Source organism: Xyrauchen texanus, chromosome 4 (genome assembly GCF_025860055.1).
Source record: "Xyrauchen texanus isolate HMW12.3.18 chromosome 4, RBS_HiC_50CHRs, whole genome shotgun sequence".
Taxonomy (NCBI): Eukaryota; Metazoa; Chordata; class Actinopteri; order Cypriniformes; family Catostomidae; genus Xyrauchen; species Xyrauchen texanus.
In genome coordinates, this window is record NC_068279.1 from 36,661,414 (window position 1) to 36,682,629 (window position 21,216).

At 40.2% G+C, this 21,216-nt stretch overlaps 1 protein-coding gene across 1 annotated transcript in view; it reads right to left on the reverse strand.

The window, feature by feature from the left end:
- Positions 1–21,216, reverse strand: part of LOC127642883 (multiple C2 and transmembrane domain-containing protein 1-like) — a 182,175-nt gene that overhangs the window by 6,457 nt on the left and 154,502 nt on the right. The window contains exons 18-20 of the mRNA XM_052125316.1: positions 14,871–14,980; positions 9,933–10,042; positions 8,963–9,060 (exon numbers count right to left, since the gene is read on the reverse strand). Coding sequence (XP_051981276.1) covers positions 8,963–9,060; positions 9,933–10,042; positions 14,871–14,980 — 318 coding nt within the window. The remainder of the gene's footprint in view (positions 1–8,962; positions 9,061–9,932; positions 10,043–14,870; positions 14,981–21,216) is intronic.

A 21,216-nucleotide genomic window follows, 5' to 3' on the forward strand; every position in this document is an offset into this window, starting at 1 on the left:
GAGGTTCCTTTAACCATACATTTTTTGTTATTTACCAATTAATTTATTTTTAACACTAACAGATTATTCCAAAAGGTTGTCTTTTGGAATAATCTGATCAGCACAGCCTTTGATTGAAACATGCATTCCCTATACCACAATGCAGCTGCATTTTGCATAACTGCTGTTTAAATGATAATTAAACATTTCTACCAAGCTCACACATTTCTACTGGTATATTAATTTATCCATTATATCGCCCACCCCAATTTGGAAAAACATGAGGGTGAGTAAATTAATATTCATTCTGTGGTTAACATTTCCTTTAAATATTTACCATCATCTTTCATCCTCACAGTCACATATGACTGCTCAAACTAAGGGTTAAGGATTTTAACAAACCCCTAGTATTAAGTATTAAACTTTGTCAGGTAACTTGTCCCACAGTGTTTGTGTTACGTTGAGAGGATATGTGTTATTACTGTTCTAAGTAATTAGACGTTTCACCTGGCAGACAATAAAATGTGCAAAAAAAAAAGTCCATAGACTTGTGTTGAAAAAGGGAACCGAGCCATATCTCGACAAGTGATCAGAACATCATACAGACTTGGGCTCTTTTGACATGGACCAGAACTTAGAAACTGTAGCAGATGTACACTTATACATAAATATATTGCGGTTCAACTCGCAATGACCATACTGTATTTGGGTTTCCATTTCCACTGTCTCAGACATGCCTACTTTGCTTCTTCCCTGTCTATTGGGGTATTTTCCACTACATGGTTCAACTCGACTTTTGGGGCTTTTCCACTGTGGAAAGTACCAGTTACTTTTTTCGTACCAAGTGAGCAGAGACGATACTAAATGTGACGTCAAAACCCTGCAGATCACTGATTGGTCAGGGAGAATCGTAACTGCCAGCGTTACTGGATTTGCGAAACAGGACATCAACCCGCTAGTTTTAAAGTTAGCAACAGTGATAGCAGTATAATTTGTTCATGTGACTTTCAAGTTGTAAAACGAAATGGCTGTGCGTAAAACCACGCCATGGTCAATAAACGAGGGGCAGACGTTCCTCTCGTTAGCGACGAACGAAACGGCGCGAACGAAAGAGTCTTGGTGGTAGCCGCACCGGAACTACCAACAGTGCAGGGAAAAGTAAAAAAAATGTAAAGTGACTACAGAACTATCAAGGAAATTTGGAAGTGGTTCGACCAAATGGACGCTATCTAAACAGGCGAGCAATGGGAAGGAGATTGCCCAAGACTCAGCCATGGATAGAGTCCACGATGGAGGATGGTACGTTAACTCTATACTCTGCTTGAAAGATTCACTTTATCACCATACAACAACTGCTTTATGCAGCACAATGAGCTAGTAGCTAACAGCTAGTGGTCGTGTTATCGTTTCTGGTCAGTAATGTTTGTGTTGCTTTTAAGGTGATGTCACGGCAGTAGAGGAGCCGCGACTATGACGATCAGCTTAATCCCACCCACGTTGATGTGGCACTAAACTGCAGTGGAAAAGCAAGTTCAGAAAAGTAAAGCGAGTACAGACGAGTCTAGTCGAACCGTAAAGTGTAGTGGAAAAGTGCCATATGTGTGCTTTCGCAGCACTTCAAGCATTGCTGCCAGGTGTTGTTATTTCCTGCAAAAGAGTCTTTATTGCAATGTTTGGCCAGATTTAATAAATGAGAACTTGATGCCAACGTAAATACATTTCCAAAAGAGCACAATGCAGATTACAATCCACTACACAAAAATAGTGTGCTACAAACTACTCAGCACTTCAGCAACCACACAACAATGCCCTGGCAACTCCCAACAAACACCTTAGCATTGTTGTTCCAACATTTGCATGGACAAGCAACTAAAAATCTAGTTAGACATGTATTCCTAAACATGATGGAGATACCAAAGCTTTTTAGAAAGACTGAACAAACAGCACTGTGATACAGCTTCATACCAACAGCTAGACCTTTTTTGCAAAGGTCAGTAAAAGGGCAGTGAGATTCACTCTCCGACATTGTTGATTTTGTCTTTTGAACAGCTCTTTACCTTCAATCCATCCATTGTATAATATTTCCATTACGGTCCACAATAATTGATATACACCAGAAAGGATACTTAATTAGGCATGGATCCTCAATGTGCAAAGGAGGATAATAAAACTCAAACTTCTTGAGAGGTGCAGGATCAAACTGGTTTGGCTGTCTCAAAGCTACATCATGTATGACATCACCTGGCAGTAGCATGCACAAGCAGGAGGCTGGGGATGAACTGTGGGTGACATGCACTCTCTCATCAGCACTTCCTGTCCAGAATAGTTTTCACAGCAGTGCTCAGCACCAGAAGGAAGAGACGGAGAGAAAAAAAAAGACTGAGAGATAATATCTAACTGATATTTAAGAGAAGAACAAGACTAGATAAATGCATATTCATTATAGGTATTTCCATGATAGGTATTTTCCATTTCCAGGCTTAGAAAACAAATACAAAAAAAATCCCCTGTTATTCCCAGGTTTTCCGTGACCATGGGAACCCTGTACATAACAGTGAAGCTACTAAAATACTCCTGAAATAAACAGACAGATGTTGACTGGTGTTCCGTTAGATCTGGTTAACAAAGTGACTGACGTCATATGGAGTCTCCTAAAGAAATGTTGCCCATGTACTGTCAACTCAAAAGAAATATCAAACACCACCTACACTGAGTCTCTGTTTGACAGGGGAAATGTGTCCATTTCACAGCCATATATCTTGTAAATCGTTGCAGTAGCTGAGCTCACATCAGATATCCCTGTTGAAAATACACCAGCATTTGTTGTGATTTGTAGTTGGGTTTATGGTGTTCCTACCAGGCTTCTTAACTAGCTTAAGCAAGCATCCCTTGGTCAACCAACTTAATTTATGCTGTAGAACAACATGGTTAGGCTGATTCACGATTCACCAGCTAGATTGGCACCAAAGCAGCATTAATCAGCATAAACCAGCTTGGACCAGAATGAAATGTAATGCTGGTCTTTTCAGCAGGGAAGACACAAATAACAACAGTTTAATACAGTATCTGGTGTTTTACACTGATGACAAATAATTACCCAGATATGAAGGTTTAAGCTGTTTTCCAATCCTAGCTAGTTTGCACAGTAGTTCCAAATAAATTCACCAAGCCAGAATGGCAAACTGTAAACATAAACAATTGATAGAAGCATCACAATGCTTGCTAAATGGCCACAGATCTGTACAAACAATAAATTACAATAGAGAATTTAGGTGTGATTAAAACATGATCACACGTGAAGTCGGCATGATGTTTCCGATAGTTTCGGTACCCTAGGATCAGCGACTGTATACCGACGTGCTGACATACAGCATTCTTATCAGACATGTTTGCAATAGTTTCAATGTGTTAAACTTTCCACCTGGTGCGATTGGCTGCACGTTGCTTCACCTGCGTGAGAGACTAGGGTTCAAAGCCAGATAGTAACCATGTTTGAATATTCAATGACGAGCATGATTCAGAGGTTTCACTTTTCCCACTAACATTAATTATACACCACTAATGGTTAAGGTAAGGTTTGGGTTGGGGGACAGAATCTTTAAATATATGCTTTTCTCTTCATTGTATATTGTCCTGAAAAGCTGAAAACTTGCTTTTTTGCTTCATTAATAGCATTTGGTGACCTCTCCTGGACAGAAATGGAGCTCACACGTGCCCATATGCCCTTCAACACTCATGCAGTGTTTCGAAATTTTGGTCAACGTATACCGATTTTGACAAAAGAAAAGTCGATCTACTCTTTCCGATTTCACTGAGAGATCAGGCTGGTCACCAAGTGAATGCTACTAGGCGTTTCTACTAGACTGCAGTTTTCCACCACCTTACAGTAAGTAGGCAGATGACATGAGCTCCACTGTCTGCACTCCATCTGATTGTCACACCATCATGACACTGCTCATTTGCATGAAGTTCATAATCTCTACTCAACTTTGTTGTACTGCCAATGATCCCTCATGTCACCTCAGATTGCAAACTCTCATAAAAAAAAAATTATTTCCTGTCACTTTCTGGCTGCAAATCGCTGTCAGTTTTAACGGCATGTTAAATATTTAACTTGATAATGCCTTAAAACTAAATCAAGGCCCACAATTGTGGTCATAACTGTATTAGAGGTTTACTGGAGAATTTCAGAAAGCCCAAGCTTTTGCTTCCACATATATATATATTTTTAAATGCTGCCAAATGGGGTTATTATTTTCATATTCACTTTAAACACATCATGGCCTCGTCTAACTTTAGAAGCCTCCCTTGAACTACAGTACATGTAAAAAGTTTGCGTGTCAAGGTGAGGTGATGAAGACTGACATTAGTGAATATAATGGAAGAAAAGACGTGAAGGCAAACAACAATAAAGCCTAAATCAAAAGTAGTGCTATGAAAGAAACTCGGCAAGAGATCGCATGGCACGTCAGAGGCTCTATTAAACTTAACTGGTGACAGTTATGCCACCCTGTGTGGTTCAGCGAGCACTACAGCATTAATGACAGAGAGCTGTCCCGCCAAAGATAACAGCACACTAGTTAGAGTAAAGAAAAAAGCAGTGAAAGTAAAAAAGGAAACAACAGAAAGAAAGAACTATAGTAGTTGAGATAAGGGGAGTGGGGGGTTAAATTTACTATGGTGAGATAGCAATTTGGAGCAACTGCAGAGCACAAAGAGAACATCCGCCGAGACGACGGGTAAAGACCTTATGTTGCTCAAAGGCTGTTCCACCCTCGCTTCGCTCCCTCGTGTTGACAGTTGCACTACAAAACACACTTTGAAGTGCGCTCTTGTGGAGGGGGCGCCACGTGTAGAGCGCTTCATTTAGTGGTGTCAGACGCCATCCCGGGACCTGCCGCAGCAGAGCGTACGATGTCGTCACGCTGCTAAACGTGGAGCCACATGGGCGGTAGGCAAATATAAATAAGTAAATGAAAGCTGAACAATTTTAATGATACTATGCTATTCTGTTTATAGAGGAGGCAAAAACCGGTGCCTGTTTCATCTCCTGTGACACCTAACCTTGCATTAGGGGCATTACAGAATAAAACAAAAGGACTCACAGACGCCCACAGACAAGACACTCCTGCTGTCATATCCATTGCTGGGGTACACAGAAGCATGTTAAGGTGAAAGCAGGCAAATAGTAGAGGAAAAAGCACTGAGGAAAGTTTTTTAGCAAATTTAGGTAACTATAAGGTGTGCTAATTGCTTGTTTAAACTAAATAGAAACCCCTGGTGCACCAAAGACAGGCCTTTGATATGCACAGTGGAGGAAAATTTGAACACCTAGACTGAAGCCACAGGACATGCTCAAGCCCCTTTATCTCTCCTCAGAAAACAGAAAAAAATTCACTATTGTTTGCCCTCTTTTCTTCCTTGCTCAAGTGTGTGCCCATCGCAGGTGATAAATTGGCTCAGAGCTGAATCGTTTGTATGTCTGCTGCTGCATTTTAATCTCCGCATTTGCATAGGCCATAACGGAACCCTTGGCGTGCTAATTGCTAGCATCCCAGTTACGCACGCAGAGCTTCCATTGGCTAATGGCACCATAAAGCATGCGATAGGACACATCTTAGACACCTGGTGGAGAATGTTAAGTCGGTAATGCAGTTGGCCTCATTTAAGAGACAAAGTATTGCATTATATCAGAATGTGCACTATTTCGACATGATTCAAAGCACTGAGGCAGGCACACAGTAGGAAAAGATATTCTCTGAGGGCGCTATAGGCAGATACATGAAAAGAACACGGAGTGTGTTAACTGGGAAAGTAATTTAAAGAGAAAATGCACCTCACAGGAGGTTTGATATATCACAGGTCTCAAGCAGAGCGGTTAAAAGGGCATGGGATTTGTCATTGTAATCAATAAAAATTGTTAATTGCAACAAAATAAAAAAAAAGGGCACGGGCTCAGTGCACAGGGAGGGTACGTATTAAGGTTACTAACACATCTAAGTATAAGAATACCCAGAGCACTTTCTTATAGTGTGCAGTTAACCTGGGTGCTCTTTAAGACACCTTAAACTCAGGCAATTAATATAACCATAAAGAATTTCTGTATACACTGAAATTCATCACCCTATAATGGCAGCATGCTCAAAATAATTCTAACGAGGTGAGTAAAGATAAACACCCACAGAGGTCTGGGAGTTCTATATTCCCACACAAAAACACTATAGCTGTGTAATCTTATTTAGCCATTTTGTGCAAGTGCAAGACAAGTAGTGCAAATAGTGTGTTCACACTGAAAAATGCTCAGATGATGTACTGTAGTTCTTTGACTGAAATAACAGAGTGTGGAATGCATTCAGCAGTCGCAGCTTGCCCCAATTAACAGAAGGGGTGGGTTACCTGGCCTGACAAAATAATGTGAATGTGGCGACTACCGAAAATTCTGTGAAGACACCTTGCAAATGTGAGTTGAATGCTTTTCCATCACTGACACTGTGTGATCTTTACAATATTTGAGATATACCTGTAAGTGTTGGACTGAGATTTTAGTGCTCCAGAAGACTTGGTTTATAGCACCGCATTAGTTGTATTGACTAGTTTATGTTACTTTTAAGGTGTTTTTTCATCCTTTTAGAGCTTGACAGCACCCAATCTCTACTGTATATGATTTGCTGTATAAAAAGAGTAGCATGAACAATCTTCAATACATCTTATTTTGTGTTACTCAGAAGAAGGTCATTCAAGCATGAAATGACAACAGTGAGCAAATGAATAAAATTAAATGTACCTAATGTACCAGCAGTGCACTCAAAATAATGCAAACAAGTAGAGTCAAAATATACTGTACACTCACAGAGCTGTGGGAATTCTAAGTTCCAGCCCAAAGACACTATGTTAAGTGTCCTTTAAATAAAAAGTCATTAAAAGCTCAATGGCCTTGCAGGGCTTTTATTATGGGACAGTGTGGGAGCTGTGGGTCACTTCAGAACCTCAAAAATAGTGCTCCGTTATTCATTTGTACAGAACGCTCGAGCCCCTGGGCATGGACACTTTGTCTGAGTCTCCAAGGTCCCTGAGAGGCACTGCCTCCACCCCAATCATTGTCTCTAACCCAGAAAACAGAGGTGAATGAACCTCCACAGGCAGTTGTGTGATGCAGAGCAGAACGTCTCACACCCGGAGTTGTAGCACATCTCATTGATGTGCAAGTAGAGTCCGCAAGCTAATACCGCGGCTGCTTTTCTGGATTGTCCTAAATCAAAAGCCATAATAGGGCATAGAAGGCCCATGGCAACTTGGTCTTCTGAGTGTGAAACTTACCGTACATCATTAGCCAGTTCTCCTTCAGGCCTCCTGCATTCAGGGACCTTCTGGGCAGCAGGTGTTTGGGGTAAACGCACCTTCGTGACCTTGCTGAACTGGGCTAATTTACACCAGGCTACCTGCAGCTGCAGGGCCCATGTGAAGAAATGCAGAGGCCAGGGATTACGACTCTGTAAAGATCAAAGCAAGCATGCCGCCCTGAGCCCATCAAAGGCGAGCATGTCTATGCTGAAGTGGCAAACGATTGGTCTTGGATCAGAGCCCCGTGCCACCCCTGCCGTCAGCGCCACAGGGTTTATCCAGACACAGAGGAAGCATGATAACAGTCTGGGCTTGTGTTTATGAGCTCAGGTTTTAATTGCAGTTAAACGGCAGCACCTTGCCGCTCAAACAGAACAGCACTGATTATAAAATGGACAGTGGGGTGGACTGCATAACTCAGATCTCACGGTTAATGTGAAAGCAGACCAGGAGAAGATTACTGCTTTAAACTCATTATACTCAATAACAAAGCATGACTCAGTACAACACAGCAAGAAATCCATAAATCTACTAAGAGACGAGCAGATTGAAAACATCACAACCCATTTACATTCAATGTGACTAACTGGAATTTATGAATCAAATTCCTCAGTAAGACTAATCTGTTGCTAATACCATAATAACACAATTATAAGGAGTTCAATCGATAAAATATTACGTAGAATTACATAATTTGGTGGTAGAAAGTTAGGTGAAGTTTGTGAGTTTAAAAAGTCAAGAACTGGTAATGAATCACAAGGTTGTCTGTGATGACAAGAATAGAATTAGCTGATTCTGCATTTATGCATATTACCATAAGCAGGAAGCATAAATTAAAGGACAAAAATAGAACAGGGAGCTGGAAAACTCCACAAATACATTCTCATACACTGCAACCATCTGATTTCATGTTATTAGTGTTGTTTGCTATGGTATGACTGCACGCATTTGTCGTGGCATTGTTTTGACAACCTTTTGCAATGGCACAGCACTTATTTCCATCCAGAGTTGCATTAATGTTTGGACAAGATCTTGTCTAACAACTCCATAAAGACTTCTCCAGCACATCCCAAAGACTTTCAATGGGGTTAAGGTCAGAACTCTTTGGTGGCCAATTAATGTGTGAAAATGATTCCTCATTATCCCTGAACCCCTCTTTCACAATTTGAGCCTGATGAATCTCTGCATTGTCGTCCTGGAATATGCCTGTGCCATCAGGGAAGAAAAATAAATGGTCATTCAGTACATTCATGTAGTCAGCTGACCAGTTGAAGCAACTCCAGATCATAATACTGCCTTAAATCCAAACGGCGACTTTTTTTGGCCAGGCAGAGTATCATAAATACACTACAACGGCTGCATTGCGCCTAGCATTGTGGATGGTACTACTGTGCAGGGAATCAGCACTCTCGTTTTTTCAGAATACGTGAAAATCTAGTTTCATTTTACACAGCTATGCCAATGACTTCCCTTAATATCAGTGCTTTTTTTTTTACAATAGGATTTGGGGTGTAAAGGAATTTTGGAGTAAAAGGTGTTGTGTATGTTGGTGATGGAGATGTTGTTTGGGTCAGCCCACACTCAGACACTAGAATGGATGAAGTGACGGAAAGGAGGTATGAATGAGTGAAGGAAGACCTACCACTTGAACGTCTGAGGGCACTCGTGACAGGAAGTCCAGCAACTCATTGTTGTCGATGCTGTATGGGTCTCGTAGCTTTTTGGTGAACTTGTTCATTCCTGAAGTTGAAACAACAGCGGCACATTAAAGGGGAAGGAGTGCAGTTCAGAAGTGCTTCAGGCATGAGCCAGGCACGGTTCTGAACCCTTGTCTTTTCTACTTTAAATCAGAGAGTCTTCAACATTTTCAGTCCAAGGACCCCTAGGTGGATATAGATATGGAGCAGTGGCCCCCTGTTAAATATTAAGTAATATTGAGTGTTGCATTTTAAGCCTAGCTAAAAATACCTATAGTGGAGTATTAATGTATTTACTTACAGTACTTTGTTATAATTCTTTTAAAACATTAAAATAATCATTACTGATATATAGAGTCAAGTACTTGTCCATTATATTTTATATGCACTTACAGTCCAATATGGAAGGGAATATGAATCATTTAGCAGAACTTTTGCTTCATAAGGTTTACTTTGTTGCAGTTACCCTAATATTATACCATTTACTTATAACACATTTGTATTTATTTATTTTTTACAAAAATGTGTTTGACATCAAACAATAATTGGTAGACCCCCATTGAAAACCCCTGTTTTAAAGGATCAGCTGCTGTTGTAAGTAAGCTTTCTGACCTTGCAGAGTTCCAGCTCAAGTCTTAAACACTGTATAAAAGAACACACAGGACATCAACTACCAGCAACTTCGCACTGAGCTCTGCAGTTTACTGTCTTCCTGCTGAGCTGTTGTTAAGTGCCTGAGGGACGCACTCTCAAACTGCCAGTAAAATTTGTGCACTACTGATACTGATTAGTCTATTTGCAATTCTTTGTCATTATGAAATATGCTTGCTATATTTAGTGCAACATGATATGCTGTCATATTACATGTTATCTCTACACATATGACAATGTTTCAAAGTAACAATGGCAGCTCACCCCAAGCCAGTATGATGTATCTGAGAGGAATAAAGTATATTACAAGAGTGGCCGCACACAGGGCAACTATGGCCAACCAGCTCAGGAAAGGCACGGTCCAGTTCAAAGTGCTATAAACAGAGAAAAGGTATAAAATCACAGTATACTAATTATTCTTTGTTCATGTAACTTGTTCCTTAAAATCATTTGCCAAAATTTGTGCTATAGTTACTACAATAAACCAGCATTAGCCACCACTTAAAATAGAAAAGAATGATATCATGGTTCCCTATCGATTCAGTTCACTCGAGATTGCCGTAAGCACTATGGTGAGTTTCCTTCTTACACAACCTTATTGAAACCATTATACAATCACGCCAATCCTTTGATTGGCAATGGTGGCTGAGCCCTGCCCCTTTAGGCATGCATTAGGCCTATATAAGCGGGCACTCAATCACCATTTCTTCAGAATATTCTTCTTTCAAGACTGCAAACTTGTCTTCGTCTTGGAACCCTTTCTGCTTCGCCATTGATATGCACTTACAGCGGACTCTTCTGTGTTAAGTCCCGAGGGACCACATGAGGAGGCACAGCGGGCAGTGAGGTTAAGCTTGATGTCTTAGTGGAGGATCTAGTGCTGACGCAAGCCCTGCAAGTCTCCAGAACTACTGAACATACATTCTCGCCCGTGCAATGTGCATGTGATGACATTCGGCACTCTGTTAGAGCGCACAACCTCATTACGTTTGGCGGCTCTGATGATGGGGTTGATGTTGTGTCACTCGCAGCTTCGGGCATGTGCTACTGCCCTCACTAAAGTGGACCAAGCTGATGAAAAATGCTATTCAAAGCTAGAACAGGTGGTTGCAGATCACCTCCATAATACTGCCATAATACTGCCATGGGATGGAAATCCTGCCCACCCTACTAAGCTGTGTCAACTGATGTCCATACTGGCTGGAAGTGGGCCAAGCTGGTTCAGCAATCCACAACATGTCGGTGCTCCAGGTTTTGTAAGCTAAGCTTCTTCAACAAATGAACGAGCAATGCTCCAATCCAGAGCTGTTTAAAGAGCTCTGTTTAAAGAGCTCTGCACCCCTACAAATTTTCCGCTGCAAGCCACGAAAGCTACTGCCATCAGCAAAGTGATGAGCAACCTGGTGGTTTTGGATCCGCATATTTGGCTAACTCTAATGGAGATGTGTGATGCAGAGAATGCCACACTCCTCTACAGCCCTGTGTCACCCATAGGTCTCTTTGGCAACACCGTACACATTTTTTCGGAGAACTTCATCACGGCGTTAAAAAACTTTCTACCAAAGAGAAGTAGCAATTTCCCTTTCCCGGCATACTCACAATCTAATTCTGGTCAGTATCTGGCAAAAAAAAAAAATTCAGACCCCAGTGCAGCCAAAAGCTACAAATGAGCCATCAGGGAAGCCATGCAAGCCGTGGCCTAAGTGTAAGTGTACAATGCCCCAACGAAAAAATTCCGCCCAGGCAACAGAAACATTACTGACAGTGTTTCTCTTCCCCATTAATGTTCATTGGGAACAGTACAATGTTCAAAATGATAAATGTATTACTCAAACAGAGATTGTTCTTGCAAAAGAGAAAAAAGAGCCATTGCATAAACATGGGACGTTTATCACGTTAACAAGTGAATCAATAAGCCCGCTGTCCCGACGCAAGGCAAGTCTTTACTATAGCACAGACATGGCATGGTCTGACCACTGGATGCACCAGTGTTGTGCACAGAGATTCACAGTCTCCTCACAAAAAATACGATGGCAACAGTCCCAGACAGCGACACACGCAGCAGGGTTTACAGAGGTTATTTTCTTGTTCCAAAGAATGATGGCGGGATCTGGCCCATTCTAGATCTGAGACGCTTGAATCACGTGAAGTGCCCATTGAAAATATTAACTCGGAAACAGATCTTATGACACATCCGTCCTCAGGAATGTTTTCCATCAATAGATCTGAAGAATGCATATTTTCATGTACCAATTCACAAGCAGTTTTTGAGATTCACGTTAGAGGAAACTGCGTATCAATTCAAAGTCTGTGTATCGATGTGGAGCTCGCCTTTTTGAAAATGAATGGTGTGCATGTTTTGAATTACCTCAATGATTGACTAGCCAAATCAGAGGCACTACTGACACTTGCTGATTTGCCATCAGAAAACTCTGGGTCTGAATGTCAACTGGGCGAAAAGCACACTTTTCCCTCAGCCAGCAAATCTCCTTTTTAGGGATTTGTCTCAACACTGTGAGCATGCGTGCCCACCTCATGAATGAGCACATACAGACCAATCTTTGGTGTCTGTATCAGTTCAAACTGAGGAATACATTGCCACAGAAGTCATTTCAGGGAATGCCTGGTTTTATGGCATCATACTGTTAGGTCTGTTACACCTGAGACCTCTCAAGCGGCACATTCCACATCGAGCCTTGTGCCTCTGAAGCATGTGCATCACTGTGTCTCGCCGCTGTCTGGCTGCTCTAGCACCATGGATAGTACCGGACTTCTACCAACAGGGTATTATGCTGGGTCAAATTTTCAGAAGATATGTGGTGACCACAGTTGAATCAAACACACAGGTTGGGGTGATGGACTCCCGACTTTCGGCACCTGGAGAATTGCTGGCATGGCACATCAATCGTCTAAAACTACTGGCTGTCTTTCTAGCTTTGAGAGCTTTTCATTCTGACATTGTGAATAACCACATTCTGATTCGTTCGGATAACACAATAGTGGCATACATAAATCGCCAGGGTGGACTCCGATCACCACAACTAAACAGCATGACACAATGACTCCTCCAATCTCCTCTCATTGCGTACAACACATGTCCCGGGCCGTCTGAATTTCAGAGCGGATTTGTTATCACGCCAGGTAGCATTACCAGATGAATGGAGACTTTATCCTCAGAAAGTGAAGAAGATTTTGGAGATTTTCTGCAAAGCAGAAGTTGACCTTTTCATCTCCATGGAGAACAGCTACTGTCCCCATTGTTTTTCAATGTCCCAAGCCTCGCTGGGCGTGGATGCGCTGGCTCACAAATGACTGGTAAAACGACCGTCATGTGTGTGTTTGTGACTTTTGTTTAAGTTTTTCATTAAAATATTATTTGTATTGTCAAGCCGGTTCTCACCTCCTCCTTTCCCTTATGTTCCCTTTACACTATAAAAAGCTACGTGCCTAAGGTTTATCAATGCCCTTCAAGCCTTCTTTTTTCCACCATTTAAATCAGACGAAGAGCAATCTATGCATATGTTATGCCCAGTGAGGGCGTCACATACATGCGTTGAGGGCACCTGTCAGCTTAGGCTGTCAGATCAGCTCTTTATTTGTTATGGAGGACACAAAAAAGGAATGTCCGTCTCTAAAAAAAAAAACCTCTCACTGGATCGTTGATGCGATCACCCTCTCTTACTAATCACATGGTGCGAATTCCCCTATTGGTGTCAAAGCACATTCAAACAGAGGCATGGCCTCTTAGGGCATGCACAAATATGTTTGGCAACAGGATAGTCCTCGCAAAAGACATTCACAAGATTTTATTAACTGGATGTGATGTTCATCCTCACAAGTCCTCTCTGTATAGAGTGTTCTTACATTCAAGCCAGTGAGCCCAAGCCCTTATTATGGGTGGGCTAAAGACTATAATCACCACAGCCACCTGATTACATGCTGTTGAATTGTCCATTGGCCAAACAATCTTGTGCCCCGTTTTAAATGTGGGCTTCCCCATCATTTTACACAACCGCCTGCATACAGACAGTTGTAAATTCAGTCACAAATACATTAAATGAAATAAATCTTCCTTGCCGACTGGACTCGTGAAGGGGTTAATTCATAATAAATATTTCATACATCCATTCTAAGTGCTCCTCTTCTGGCTCACCATGAGAGTCATTCACTTGTGGTATTACTCATGTCGGTCACCGTCCCACAGGACTGTGCCGTCATGCTCTTTCGATAAGTAATCCCATATGAAATAAAACCTACTTTTCCAACTATGTTGTGAGAGGGTTAATAAACCATACTGTGAATGTCTATATGGTTCACAAAGATTCCAGACTGTGTTCATTTCCATTTGGCATCCGCCATGTGGGACTATTCATATACACTTTAATATGACTTATAAGTCATCGGCGTGTGACTCCTTATAATACAAAATCTCTGTTTAGAGTAATGCCACATAGTGCACCGTGATGGGATTCCGTTCTCCATAGTGCTTACGGCAATGTCGAGTCAACTGATTCGATAGGGAATATCTCCGGTTACTCATGTAACCACGGATCCCTGAGATGAAGGGAACGAGACATTGCTAAAGCTGACCGCACTACTACTTCAGAGTTTCATAATTGAGGCACTCTTGTCCCTCAGTCAGAAAATTCGGAAGAAATGGTGATTAAGCGCCCGCTTATATAGGCCTAGTGTGCGCCTAAAGGGGCGTGGCTCAGCCACCATTGCCAATCAGAGGATTGGCATGATTGTATAAGGGTTTCAACAAGGTCATGCATGTAAGGAGGACACTCCCCATAGTGCTTACTTCCCTTCATCTCAGGGAACCGAGGTAACGTGTAACCGGAGATGTAATCCCATGGTATTATTTGAATTACCTTGGCGTACAAGTTAAATACCATGGTATATGAATAAGTTCATCATTCTGTGGCATGGTATATATCAAAGTACCATGGTAATGCCATCTGATTCCGTCACTGTGTGTGCTATAGTATCGTCAAATTACTTTAGTAGAAACAATAATAGAAACTATGATTTCCATTCAAAATCTTTCGAAATACAGTACTACATTTTCTCTAATTCCAGTATAAAAACTGTTGTGTTTGTATTTAACAGGCTGAATAAGATGTGACAGAATGAGAGAGAGGCTGGCACTGTGATGCCAACATGTCTGCTCAGGCATGAGCAGTGAAAGCTGAGACTCACTTCTTTATCCTCTCACCATAGGAAGCCACTTCATCCAGAGCATTCTGCACGCTGATACACACATCCTGAATGGCATACAACTTGTTCATGAAACCTTTTCTCTCAGAGTCCTACAAGAATGAGAGAGAGAGAGAGAGAGAGAGAGAGAGAGAGGCTGGGCAAATGCATTTTCACAGAGCTGAAAGAGCACAAGGAGCATCAAAGCTCTCTCTCAGCTTTTGAAGACTCCACGTTCTCCATGCTGTAATAAACATGTTTGAGATTAATCATGCTGTGTAACAATAAAGAGACAATATTTTTCTCAGAGAGGAATAGCAATGTTTGACCAGGTTTTAGAGTGACATATTGTGGCCGTCACCACCATCATTAGTATGAGCCTGAAAGCCTTTACTTTTTTAACTTTTGATGTCTGACAAATGAAAGAACTCACCACAGAACCCTAAAATGAATCCTCAATTAATTGTTTCCACAGTTAGGATGCTCTGATTTTATTCATAGTACAAAAACAGCCATGCAACAGTTGGACTGACACAAACTGGCTCAACAGAATGTGGTGACTGAGTGTAGACACACACACACACAGAGACTGTTGTAGTGTGTTGATGTGCTGAGACACACACATACATGTAAACTTCCACACTCAACTTAATCCTTAAAAAGTACACAGGATCAAAAATCCAAATTTAAATATGAAATAACATTGAGATTTGCACAATTCGACTATTAATTTTCATGTGACACTAACGAAAACAAGTCGAGGTCATAATTATTAAATAAATACTGTAATCATTACAAATATTTTTTATTAATGATAAATTGTTATTTTCATGACAATAAAGCAGATTTCCCTCTCAAATTGTAATTATCTTAATTTGTTCAGACATTTTACTTTTCAGTTTGTATACTGTAATATGTTGATTTTTTATATATATATATTTAAATCAGCCAAAAAATAAAGATATTACCAATATTACCATGATATATAAATACTTTTTTTGCATTACAGTAATGATTAATGTATTTTACATTATGTAATGAGAACGCTTTTTGCATTACAGTAATGAGATTTTTTTTATTTCATAAATAAAAATTAGAATTGGGGTGAACTGTCATGAAAGTAATGTCACAATACAAAATATATAATATAATATAATATAAGGTCCTAAAAATAGGCTTTAAGCAAGATATAATTTTGTATTTCTTTTGTTTATTTATTTCTTGGCGAAAACCATGTTTCATGAGATTCACTCTTGCTTCCATTGGCAAACCATTTAATGAGAAAACCTAGACTATTAGCAATGTGCAAAATCAACTACAGTTAAGATTCCCAAACCCTCTCTCTAGTGGAGTTACACAAATGGACTGGCAGCATTTAAGAAAAAGTAAGCGACCCGGTGAAATGGACGCAGCGGGAGGGCACTGCTTTGTAGAACTGAGCATTGCTCTCCATTTGCCCCAGGTCTGCTTTATGAGAGTTCCAGGCCTCTGCTCAACCCTGCCCAGCTTTATCTGGAAACACTTCAGTCACCATCCTCTGGCCTTTCATGAAGATCAATTGAAATGTCACTGCAATGGATAATGTCCTCAACGAGCCAACCAGCTACTGACCCTCTGGATCAAAACCCACTGTGCAAATCAAAGTACAAAAAGAGGGATCTGTCTCTACATACAGAGATGCTTACGTAAGACACTTAAAGGTAAAGTGTGTAATTTTTACGATATTAAAATACCTTCTCCTATGCCAGTTTAATATGAAGAGCCAACTACAAGTAAGCCATTTGTATGTTGATTCAATATAATGTAAGTACATATAATTACATATAATGTTTATTGATTTATTAATTAGATTGCCCTGGCTTATCATGCTTCTAGGACAATTAAACATGTAAGTGGTCAGAATTGTGACCAGTGGGAAAGCACAGAGCATAATTGCTGAATAGGTAACTTCTTGAGTCACATTATACATTTGCAGATTTTGTAGTATTGTTACTAAAGATTAAGCAAATTAAAATTAAAACGTATATGCATTAATTCTTAGTTTATCATTTCCACCCACACACACACACACACACACACACACACACACATATATATATACAGTATATACTGCTACTGGATCCTATTGAGCAACAAAGCATAATTTGACTCTGTACTGTAGTTTCCCACTGGTAAAAGTTGTGACCAAGAATACATTTCATACCTTCACTAACTTAAATGGGTTAAATGAGTTTTTAGAAACTTTTATGTGTTTATATTAAAGGTGCAATATGTAAAATGTTTCATGTAATATTTGCCTTTTTTGCCAATGTGTGAATGGCTTGTAATGCAACTTAAAAAATGAGCCCTTTCCGGACTTCCTAGGTTGCCTATTAAAGCCCGTAGACTGATTTTCACGTGAAGGGAGCGGGTCGCTTTTGCCGGGAATATTCAAAGGATGTGACGTTTATGCGTGCTCCCGAGAGACTTGCCTCAGACAGTAGCTTCTCTTCCGCTATTCAACAGCATCAACAGACAGTCTGCAACATTAGGTAACATTATCTTAGAGATGGAATCCTACACAAACTCCAAAGTAAGCCAAAAAACAAACAAAAAAAACCATTTATCTACTGAATTCCCTCTGGCTAAGTGGGAATGTGATCATGGTCGTGTGAAAACTAGAGTGAACATCGGCAGGGCATTTGATTCCTGAAGGGACCTTCATTCGGTTTTGGGGATCAAAACAGACCCTGAATTGGCGTTCTTCTTTTTGGACAGCTAAACTACATAACTGCAAAGCATGTGAAATATAGTGCCATAAGGATTGATCTGTGTAATTTTAGCTAACTTGATCTTGCCTGCTAACACTGATGAATTGCAAGCTACCTTGCTTCATAACTTTCAAATCATTTAAATGATCTTCTCTTTATACTAAAGTCAGGTTAATGTCAATGTTAATCTATAATTATTCTATTGTATTAACTACAATAACACATGAAATGAATACTAAACAATGTTCAAGATAATCCAAAAATCTCCATTCATTAGTGTAACGTAACTTGGTTATACAGAAAATATATACAATCTATTATTATAAAACAATAGTGCATCGATATATCAAAATGACAGTTGTGATGGACTCACATCAATACTGAATTGTCAACATATTTATAATGTAGTCTATTTTATAAACAGATACTGTCATTATCCACCAAATTTAGCTAACAGCTATTGATTAAGCTGGCTAGCTAAATAACGGCGACATATAAATGCAGTCAATGTATCATGCGAGAAAAGTGGTTACTTCAAACTACAGTCTTGCATATTCAGACCTATATCCACACTTTGTTTTAGCCCTGTTCCAGCACTGAGAAGTCAAATATAATATGCAGTCTCAAAGTTTGTAATAAAACAATCATAACTGTGTCATTTTAATTATGCTACCTCATCTATCAGCATGATGCCAGTGAATCACGCTCAGCCTCTTTGTACATTACATCATTGTTTTGGTCGATGCTCACTTGTGTCCCTATTGAGTGTGAGCAGGAGCAACAGGTAGCTGGCTGCTGTTAACTTAACGGCCACAGGTGTCATTAATAACAAGGGTTTTTGAATCTTACATACTGCAGCTTTAACTCATAAGTGGCATTTATATGTTTTTGTATAGTGCGCATGTCCGTATGTGCTCAAGTGTGTCGGGATAACACCGATTTCTGATGAAGTGGGAAACCACATATTGCTTTCGTGACTTTCGAAGAATCAGAATGAGCTTTATTGCCAAGTATGCTTACACAAACAAGGAATTTGTCTTGGTGACAGAAGCTTCCAGTGCACAACAATACAAAACAGCAACAAGACAGAGATAATAATACAATAAAAAATTACAATTTAATAGAAAATAATGTATAAGACAACAATAACAACAAATAAAACAATAAGACAAAAAAAAAAAAATATATATATATATATATATATATATATATATATATATATATATATATATATATATACATACATACATACATACACACATACACACACACATACATACACACACATATACATACATATATATATACACATACATACACATACACACAGACACACACATACACATGCGTAGTGCAAATATAAATACAAATCTGTTATATACAGTGCAAGGGAATGTAATGGCAGAAGAGGTTAGATGTGTTGGATATCTATAAAAAGACTAGACTGTGAATTGCACATCATTATTGCTCAATGGGGCAGTTTTAACTGTTCATGAGATGGATAGCCAGGGAAAAAACTGTTCTTGTGCCTGATGGTTCTGGTGCTCAGAGCTCTGAAGCGTTGGCCAGAAGGCAACAGTTCAAAAAGGTAGTGAGCTGGGTGAGTGGGGTCCAGAGGGATTTTTCCAGCCTTTTTCCTCACTCTGGAAGTGTACAGTTCTTGAAGGGAGGGCAAGGGGCAACCATTAATCCTCTCAGCAGTCCAAACTGTCCTTTGTAGTGTTCTGATATCTGATTTCGTAGCTGAACCAAACCAGACACTTATTATTTATTATTAAACTGCTAAACCGGTGTACGTGAAAATTAACTTTTAGAATTTAATACTTATGAAAGTTATCACTCCATCCTGTGTAACGTCATTAACAACAGTTCTATGTTGTTGAACCAACGTGGTTCGAACGAGGGATGTGCAACATAATTACTTCGGTTTCGGGAAACAGTTGTGACCAGCCAGTTAATTTCTCCAGTGATGCAATAATAATTGCCTAAAGCCAGCAAACAGACCAGCCAGACAAGAGTGGGAGACAAGCTAAGACCAGCAAACCAGCTTTTTTTTTTCAACGATGTCCCAGAAATTTACAATATGCTTATGTCTAGTAAAACTGAGATTGATCTTCAGAAAAATCCCATCACACTGTCCATAGTCCCTCAACGCACATACACACACAGTCTGCACATTTGAAAAATGAACCCCACTATGGCATGCATAACCACACTGCCTTCCCAAAAAGCCACACAAGACAAATAGATATAATTAGACTGCGTCCCAGGGTTTTCTTAGCAAATATTTAACAAGAACCTCTTCTCTGGACTCCCATCTGGCTTGTGTTATCAACCGAAACAAAAGTCTAACATACACTCCATTGTATCAGGCCCTATAAGAGAAAATAGTTTTTTTGAAGGACAAGGCATCGGTGTATGTGTGCATGTGTGTGTTTGTATGAGGGTGGAGGTGCAGGTCATGGGTCTTCTCAGTCTAAACCATTGCCACATGGACCTCAAACTATGAGCTAACACTGATTTCCTGTCTTCAAAAGTGGATTGAGGCAGGCAGGAGGTTGGAATAACACTAGCCTAGGGAGAGGCTTGTTTTCACTGCTCCTCCGCACTTCTCACATACACTTACTCACACTGATCTGAGTGCAGGAGCAACCTGCAACAGAAGGGCCCATGAGCCCAGGCACACCGCCTCAAGCATTTGAAGCAGCTCTGCTGTGGAACCTGCCTGAGCTGTGGGCCGTTAGAGCTGCACATGGGCATTGTATTTCTTCAGGTTCGCTTCCTCACATATGTGGACACTCTTCAAAACACAGCAGGAGGCACAGTGGATGTCAGCGGGCAAAGGGAAATTGATATTTAGTCAAAAATCAGTTCTGTGTAAATTGTCTTCCATCAGTGTCAAAGCTGAGCTCTGTGAAACAACTTAGTATAATTCCAAATCACACAATGTCAACATAAAGGGAGTTCTAATTTGTTACTTAGGTGATAACTTATCCAAACCAACTTACAATAGACTTTTTATATGTTTAGTTACTCTGGAGCTACAGAAATGTTAGTACCTTTATAATGGGAGCCAACTGGTGCGTTATAGCTGTTCAGTGTGAGTAAACCTCACTCCCTGGTCTCAAGAGGCATACAAGTGACTAACACTAGGGGCTGTAGCCTTTAGCCTCCTCGTTAGCAAGCCCGTCTCCCATGCCGGCTGACGCCGTTTTGAGCAGGACCGGTTAAACCTTGCTCAATGAGCTTGATGCTCATATTTCATGGACTGAACCCTGCAGGACTTAAATCTACAACCTTAAGGTTACTAGTTCAGATCTTTAAAGGAATTGTATATGTTCAATGTCAGTTCAGCATACTGTCATACTGTCAGTTATCAAATAAATCATTTTGACTTGTGCCCCAGTGTGTAAAAACAAGCAAAAATAGGGTTTGCAGTACTTGACTTACAATGAAAGTAAATGGGGTAAGGCATTGCATGGGATATACAGTATATTGAAATACACTTTCTTAAGTCTAGCCACAACACCTTTTATAACATTAAAACATTATTGCATGTTAAAATGAGGACTAGAGTGACAAAATGGCTTACTGACCTT